Source organism: Triticum dicoccoides, chromosome 7A, assembly GCF_002162155.2.
Source record: "Triticum dicoccoides isolate Atlit2015 ecotype Zavitan chromosome 7A, WEW_v2.0, whole genome shotgun sequence".
Lineage (NCBI taxonomy): Eukaryota > Viridiplantae > Streptophyta > Magnoliopsida > Poales > Poaceae > Triticum > Triticum dicoccoides.
The window spans coordinates 651,977,046-651,985,995 of NC_041392.1; the positions used below are offsets into that span (position 1 = coordinate 651,977,046).

Consider the following 8,950-nt stretch of genomic DNA (forward strand, 5'->3'; position numbering starts at 1 on the left):
CGGCTGCTGGCACTGCGCGGGTGGGGCGGCCGGTGGAGGGGCGCCGCGTGAGGTGCCGGCGGCGAGGGCGTGGTGCTGCACGCGCTTCTTGACCCCCTTCATCCGGCGCTCCTCCAACCTCAAGTACGCCACAAATTTGGGGAAGGAGGGCTCCGACATCAAGGATAGGTTGGAGGCGGCGTTGTCGAAGTCCTCGTTAAGGCCGGCGGTGAGCGTGCTGAGGAGGAGGTCGTCGTCCACCTTGGCTCCAATGTCACGGAGCTCGTCCGCCAACATCTTCAGGCGGCGGCAATAGTCATCAATGGACTGTTCATCCTGGTGACAGTCAAAAAATTCATGCTGCAAAAAAACACGGCGCTGAAGCTTGTTGTCGGTGAAGAGGCCGTTCAGCTTGACCCACAGGGCGCGGGCGTTGTTGCCGGCGCTCACGACCGTGTGGAACAAGTCCTTGGAGATGGTGGTGAAGAACCACCGGATGATCGTGGCGTCGATCGCGGTCCACTCGGCGTCATCCACCATGGCGCGGGAGTCCACGGTGCCATCCACATGGTCCACGAGATTGTTCTTGCGGAAGAGCAGCGTGAAGTACGTCTTCCACGCGAAGTACGTGGAGTTGGAGGCGTCGAGGATGACGGGGACGCGTGCGTGGACGTTGATGTCGCGGATTTCGGCGGGGTCGACGGCGAAGGGGTTGGAGTAGGTGGAGGAGTTGGACGACATGGCGGCGGGATCGTGGGAGGGAGGCGGCGGCGCGGCTGGAGAGGAGCGGCGCGGCGGCGGGAGGTAGGCGGCACGGCGGGGAGGGGCGGCGCGGCGTGGGGAAGGAGGCGCGCGGTGGAGGGAGGGCGCGTGGGGAGGAGAGGTGGAGGCGGTGGCTTGGGGCGGCGGCGGCAGGAGATCGCGGCGGCAGCGGCGGCCCGAGGCGGCGGCTAGGGTTAGCGGAAGTGGGAAGATCGACTTGCGATAGATATCATGTAGAGAATAATTTGGTGCATTGATAATTGATTGATCGTGTATAAGGGGTGCGACCGGTATCTTATCTCCTAAGATACACGTACATACGGAGAGAGACAGATACAACAAATACCCAGACCTACATACATGTACACATGTTCGACATGTTTCTTGCCTCTTGATTATCTGATGAATGCCGTGTAAATCGAGATGGAGTATATTTGACCCCAAGCAAAAATTAAAAGAGATGGTAATTTCCCCGTTAGCTCTTGAACCTCGCCAATCTTCGGTTTGAAAGAATCAAAGAGGAACCAACAAAAGACATGATCGAGTGCAACAGCGCTCGTGGTCGCCGACCAAATGTGCATCAGTGATGCATCTGCTTCACTTCACTTCACCATCTTCCTCTTTACCTTAATCTGCATTCGCAGCTCTGCATCTCGCCGAAGGTGCAGGAGTACCTCGTCTGGAGGAACGCTGCGCCACACCCGCTGCGTCCCCGCCTCGTGGCCGAGCTCGGCGAAGCGGTCCGCCACCGTGTTGCGTTTCCGGCCCACACACCGAGCCGCGGGAGCATCGCGGTGATCGCCCTGAACTGCTCCTTGTCCTTGCTCGCACCGGACACGCACGCGGCTCCTTATCGCTTCAACCGCGGCCTTGCAGTCGCCCTCGATACAGACGTCGCGCCACCCGTTGTGCAGAGCCATCTCGAGGCCGCGCCTGAGCGCGACCAGCTCAGCAACGGAGCTCGTGGCCTTGTTGATCCGTCCCGCGTAGCCCAAGACAAACTTGCCTTTGTAATCGCGGAACACGCCGCCGAATGCCCCGACCCCGATGCTGGCACGCCTGGACTCCTCGTGCTTGGACGAGCCATCAAAATTCAGTTTCAGACGCCTCGCCTTAGGCTTCCTGCGCACGTTGACGGATCCCCGCTGTTTGAACTTACGGCAACAGCTTGCTGCGCCTTCTCGAGTTTTCGACTGCCCAAGTGCTTGTCAGACCTCGCCAATCCCATACTGATCCTCCCGATCCTCGATGTTGCCCGGAACTTCTTCATGTGCTTTTCTTTCTGGCCATCAGGGTCCATCGTGACTGGCAGAGGAGCAATGATGCATTAATATTACCTAACACCAATAAACAAACCAACCTTCATTTGCAAGTTCTAAGTACAAGTAGACCTCAACAATCACTGAAGCAAATGTTTGCTGGCCTGCTCAAATAGACAAATAGCAGTGTACTAAACGCCGCAAAACTGAGTCTAGCTGAAATTCAGAGCTAAAGATCGAGAGTACACGAACAAATTCACAGCCTCGGTCATCTCCTAATTAATCACTAAAGTTCAGAACTGATACAAATGGATAAACATGCCTGTAGATTTGCATGGAAAATACAAGCAGAACACCTTCTACTTCTAATCTCTGCCTGGAAGCGCATGATAAGATACAAGCAGAAACACTTTATCCATATGCAGCTGCACCAAGCTCTGCATCTCCAACCTCAACCACAACACAATGTCTCCAAGGCAACAAGGACCATCCTACTTCTATAAGTTTGGCCCATGGAAATAATACAATTTGTCCAGTTCAGCACACGGAGAGGGGAGCAGGGAAATACCAGTGGCGGCGCAATCTGCGCGCGGTTAGAGTCAAGATGCGGCTGCGGCTTCGAGCGCTGCGCGCGGTTGGAGTCGATCTGCGGCGGAGGAGAGAGTCTAGCGACGGCGGCAGGTGTCCGCGGCTGGGTCTTTTTCTCTCTCTAGGAAAATGCAGGTTTTGTTCTTTTTTTTACTAGGTGTGTGCGCCTTTTGTTCTTTTCTTTAAAAATCTGCACAAGGGCCCCCCATTTACAATTGGGCCGTGCTAGGTCGGCTGGTCATGAATCAGCGGCCTCGCAAGCCCAACCATTATGGGCCTGTTTGTTCGTGACTAACTTTGCCATAATTAAGCTTATGTAAAGTATGGCAAAATTTGGCAAAAAAATTATGGCAAGTCATAAATGTGGCAATGAATCAAACACATGGTTAGAATATTATGACATGCCTAAAGTCAGGCGTGGCAACCTTAGGTTGCAAACCAAACAGGCCATGTGTCTCGTTCATAGTGTTTGCGAAGTGCATGCGTATTTGCTGTCAAGCATTCGCTAACAAAAAAGTGGCCACGGGCGGGCGTAGTGGTAATTTGCCCGTATTTTAGGTTGTCTACAAAATACTTTGCCAAAATTTTATGATAGGACAACTATTATTTTTTGCGGGATATGATAGGGCAGCTGTTGGAGGCTACTTTTTTGGCTCCGGCTTCCCTAAAAACGACTGTTGTCCAAAAGTAAATAGGACAGCTATTGCTCTTAGGAGAACCAGATCGAGTTGTTGTCATGATTAGGGCTGCAAGAAACGCTCACGGCTTATGAGTCGCTTGAGATCAACTCATATTTTGGCTCGAGATCAACTCGAAAAAAAATGAGCTGAATACAAACATTTTATGTAGCTCAATCGAGAAATGAGGTGATATTGCACCAACACTAGCTCGCTCAATTTTGACTCGATAGCTCAATATTATATAATATACTACATAATTTTGATATGTATTAAAAATAAATTGGATCATTACTACTATATAGATAGTAAGAACAATTTTTCTCCATTTTACCTATTACTAAACATGAAAGCTTAATTAAGTACGGAGAAATTTTTGCCCCAATATGGTATGTGGTCAGCCATGTGTTATCATGTTCTTTTGACCAAAGTCTGAGAGAAGACACACCTTCGTATTCTTCTTCCTAGTTCATCCATGATCTTTTGCTACCAAGCACTAGTCTTCAGTTCACAGAGAATAAGTTGAAATATATAATGGTTTCTTATTTTGAACTACCTTGTTTCATAATTTTTTGAAATATATAATGGTTTCTTATTTTGAACCCTTCGCTCCCGCTACAGCCGGTGCGGCCTCCGTCCTACCACCGTCGTCTCCAGCAGCGCTCATCAGCGACTCGTCCCCGACAGCACCCGTCGACGCGTCCCCGGCTTACTTAGACATGGGGCGGCATGTGTCCTGGGCTTCCCTTGGTGACGAGGATGTTGACGATGAGGAAGAGGAGGAGTTGGCCCTATTGACGCCACCGGCTGCCAAAATCTCTGTCCCGGCAGCTCAGCGTACTGATCAGTGTGTGATGCACGAGAGAGAGGCGAGTGGAGGATGGCAAGATGTGCTGCCTCGGCGTGGTCGGCGCTGTCTGGAGTCGCCAGCTCCGGCATTGCCCCCTCGTCCCATTCCGGCTTGGCTCTTTGGTAGGTGTTGCAGATGTCTTGCTCCTGGTCATCGAGCGGCTGATTGCAGAGATCCCTTGAGGTGCTCCCGCTGCTTGGAGAACGGCCACTGGGCGCGTGGGTGTCGCAATGCTTGGCGTCCATTCAGCTCACTTGCATGCCATGCCATGCCGCCACGGTCTCGCGTCGACACCGAGCATTACTGAGCTCCAACTCCTTGTGATGGTCCAATGGTATCCCAGCTCCCCTCCAAGGTGCTTCACCGAAGGTCCTGGGCATCGATCGTTTCCGCTCACGCTGAGTCGGCAACCCAATTTGAAGTACTGCTCCAGTCCACTCTAGCAGCCCAGGCTAAGCTCCTGGTGCGCATTGGGAGCTTTCTGGAGCGAGTGGAGGCTGCTCTGGGAAAGCTCTCTCTTGTGCCGGTTGTGTTGCAATCCGCTCCTACGTCACATCCTCCTAGTGAGGTTGATGTTGGTGGCTCAGTGGAGAACAGGGTTGAGGAGCTCTATGGTTGTTTCTCCCCCAGAGCTATGGAGAACTCATCATCGCCGTCTTCCTTGCCCACTGTGATGTCTACCGCTGAGGACGGGATCATTCCCGAGGTTGTGCCTCCGGTGTTGCAGGTGATGCCCGAGCTTCAAGTGTTATGTGCGAGCTCTGATTCGCCTCTATCAATGGAGCATATGATGGTGGACACGCAGGCAACCACGTGTGAGGGACATGATTCAACCTTGACATGTGAGTCGAGTGAGGTGAACTCGCCTGCGCGCTCACATGTGGCTTCTGCACCCATTCCACCCCCGCTGACGGATAATTCCAATGCTCTCTTTGCAAAAGAGCTTTGTGACTTGCTCGCTAGCGTGGAGGCTATTAGCCCTGGAACTGGAAGGGCGACTGCTTGCCTCCTGACGGGAACGACATTCAAGGGCAAATACAAGGTGAGTGATTGCCCTCGGACTGGTATAGTGAAGGAGAAGTCACTAAGGTACAAAGGCAAAAAGAGTGGCGCCATAGGTAAGATGCCTGCAGCTGCTTAATGGATGATTCCCGGTCCCTCGGCTCATCCTCACGGTTCGGGTCGTCATTGTGGTTTCGGCGTGGTTCACTATCTTTTGTTGGGATGTTCTTGTCGGGTTCAAAATTGTGGTGTACAAGCATGAGGAGTTATTGTGTGTTAGGAGGGTTTGACGGGTTGCACGTGCGCTCGTGGGGTCATGATTGATGAGTAACCCAATTATGATCTGATTGTATCGGTTTTAGCCCGGTTTTCCATACATTAACCGGGCAATTCTCTTCTTCTTAATTAATCGACGAGGCAATTCTTTTGCCTCCATTTTGAAAAAAAAACTTTTCTTAAACGGAGACAGGTAGACGAAACGCGTGGCTGATGGCCGCTTCGATCTACGCAGTCGGTAATTAAGCAAGGCGGCAATTCGTAGCTAGTACACTCGATGGAACTGAGAGTTGGCTTGAGGTAAGCCCTGTTTTTTTAGCCTCTTGCCTACGGGCGGATTGTAAAACTATGATTCTAAGTTAATAAAGTTCCTGAGTTCGATGCAAAAAAATAAAAAAAATCGTATGCTACGCGTGCTGGCATCTCCTCGGTTGGTGGTCGCGACTCGCGAGCCGCCCGACTACTCGTGTGATGGGCCGGCCACAGTGATTCTGTGTCGCAGTACTACATAAGAACGCCACGAACCCTAAAAAAAAAACCCATAAGAACGCCACGAGCTCCCTCTCACCTGTCATTCTCCATCTCCCATTGATGTACCTTAGTACTGCTCCATGTCCATCGGCTAGTATGATACCCATCACAGCACTAGTCGTACTCTCTTGCTTCTTCAGCCTCGCCACGTCCATCGCCGGCGGAGAGCCGTCGCTGACCGCGTCGGCCATCGTCGCCGCAGCCGAGTCCGGGTCGCAAGTCCTCCGCATCGACGGCTACTCCCTCACCAAGGGGCTCGGCAACGGCAAATACATCGCCTCCGAGGCGTTCGCCGTCGGCGGGCATCGCTGGCGTCTGCTCTACTACCCCGACAGCCTCAACTCAAGCGACTCCGACTGCATATCCGTCGTCCTGCTTCTTGATCGCGCTGATCTCGATGAAGTCAAAGCTAGATTCACGATTAGTTTGCTCGACCAAGACGGTAGCAAGGTACCGTCACACAGCATGAGTAGCACAGAGAGGTCGGCTTGGCTGAAGGGCGATTGCTTCAGCGTCAGGTGCGATATCACCGTGCCAATGGAGATATTCACCAAGGCCATTCCGGTTACGGATCGTAGGAAATGGCTCCTCTCGCCGATCATGGGCTCCCCTGTGCATGCGTGCGTGCACTTTTTATCTTACATTGGTATAGTACTTCAGGGAAAAGCTGCAGACATGTGATACATTGTGCTAGTGTCATGGCCCAGCTACTGGACTAATGTTGATCTTGACATGCAAGTGAAAGCTAGTACTCCTTTTGCCAATTGTTGAGCTCATAATGAGTTCTCTATGAAATTGATCTAATAGTTGCTGGTTAATTCATTTATTTATTTTTTGCAACAATTGTGTGCTACTCCCTCCTTTCCGGTTTATAGGGCTTTTATCTCAAAATTTTAGTTTTTTCATTTTATAAGGTGCAATTTGGTTGTTCCCCATCACATGTTCAGACTTTAAGGTGCATTAAATCATTGCATGCAAGTATTAAGAGAAAACTGACCAATGCATGCATTTTATGCATGCATGCATTGCAATTAATGCATTCATAAGCATAATTTTTTGAGGAAAATAAGAGCATTAATTGGATGCTTTTGCAAACTATAAAAAATATTCCATCACTCATCTATCTTGGTTGGTGAAATTTTTGAATTGAGCCTTATAAACCAGAAAGGAGGGAGTAATGTTTGCAACTCCTTTACCGTTGGGACTGGACTGCAGTAATTGGTGAGCAGTGGCCACTTGGATACATATCATAACCGTGTTAAAAAAAGATACTCCCTCCGTAAAGAAATAGTATGAGAGTATTTACATAACTAAAGTAGTGGTCTAAACACTCTCTTTAGTGATTTACGCGTTTTTATACAGAGGGGGTGCAGATGAGAACCATTCAGTTGCCGCAGGATTTCAAACGGCGGGTTCCTGATTTTCTTGCAGCCCTGACCCTTTATTTTTTCCTCCCCTCTGATTTTTGTCACCCCTGATTCTTTTTTTTCTTTTGCTTGAAAACTGCACGAACGCTCGGCATGCGCAAGAAAAATAAACCGCATCATATAGGAAATACAATGTCCACACAAATTTTCCCGTAAAACAAATGGTATAGAGGCCAAATGAGATTTGGCAAATCCAATATTTTTTCTTGTCTATATTGTTTCAAGGGTATACCGTACAAAAGTACATAATCATAGAAGAGCCAATCGGCAGAGACAACGCCTTTCGGCATGCTGTTCACAACACTACGACTATAATGACAATACAACTCGTCTGTCGAACCTCAAGCCACAGAGGGCGGGGAGACAGAATCATAAATCAAGGACCGCGTCTCAACCAACACAGCATACCTAGATAGCATGACCCAATTTAATCACAGGTTGGGTGAACACACCCTCCACGAACTAGGAATCAGGGAGTGAACAATAGGAACCATCCAAGCTTGAAGAAGACGTCGTCCAAAATTAATGATGACGACGTACATTGTGCCCCGAGAGCCCATGCCCACAACAATAGCCACCATCAAACGACACATTGCCCCAATCCTTGCCAAAGAGCTGATGAGGGCCACCACTTGCAGAAACAACTCCGGTAGCCTCCATGGGCACCCAGGCAACACCTTCTGGATGGGATGATGCCATTTTGTTGGGAAACGTTGCAGAAAACAAAAAATTTTCTACGGTTTCACCAAGATCCATCTATGAGTTCATCTAGCAACGAGTGATCGGATTGCATCTACATACCTTTATAGATCACGCGTGGAAGCGTTCAAAGAACGGGGATGAGGAAGTCGTACTCGATGTGATCCAAATCACCGAAGATCCTAGCGCCGAACGGACGGCACCTCCGCGTTCAACACACGTACGGTCAGCGTGACGTCTCCTCCTTCTTGATCCAGCAAGGGGGGAGGAGAGGTTGATGAAGATCCAGCAGCACGACGGTGTGGTGATGGATGCAGGGGTCACCGCAGCAGGGCTTCGCCGTTCTACTGCGAGAGGGAGAGGTGTAGCAGGGGAGAGGGAGGTGCCAAGACTCAAGGGTGCGGCTGCCCCTCCCTCCCCCTCTTTATATAGGCTCCCCTAGGGGGGCGCCGGCCCTAGGAGATGGGATCTCCTAGGGGGGGCGGCGGCCAAGGGGTGGAGTGCCCCCCAAGCCAGGTGGGGCGCCCCCCACCCTAGGGTTCCCAACCCTAGGCGCATGGGGTGGGCCAAGGGGGCGCACCAGCCCACTATGGGCTGGTTCCCCTCCCCACTTTGGCCCATGGGGCCCTCCGGGATGGGTGGCCCCACCCGGTGGACCCCCGGGACCCTTCCGGTGGTCCCGGTACAATACCGGTGACCCCCGAAACCCTCCCGATGGCCGAAACTGCACTTCCTGTATATAATTCTTCACCTCCGGACCATTCCGGAACTCCTCGTGACGTCCGGGATCTCATCCGGGACTCCGAACGACTTTCGGGTTACTGCATATTATATCTCTACAACCCTAGCGTCACCGAACCTTAAGTGTGTAGACCCTACGGGTTCGGGAGACATGTAGAC

General features: G+C 51.2%; 1 protein-coding gene across 1 annotated transcript; it reads right to left on the minus strand.

Moving 5' to 3' along the window:
* Positions 1-1,343: 1,343 nt before the first annotated feature.
* Positions 1,344-4,360, minus strand: LOC119333803. Its single transcript, XM_037606566.1, has 3 exons — positions 4,107-4,360; positions 2,346-2,376; positions 1,344-1,934 (listed from the first exon to the last, which is right to left on the minus strand). Exons 1-3 carry the CDS (start codon positions 4,358-4,360, stop codon positions 1,344-1,346), a joined length of 876 nt encoding a protein of 291 aa, XP_037462463.1.
* Between the last annotated feature and the right edge of the window lie 4,590 nt (positions 4,361-8,950).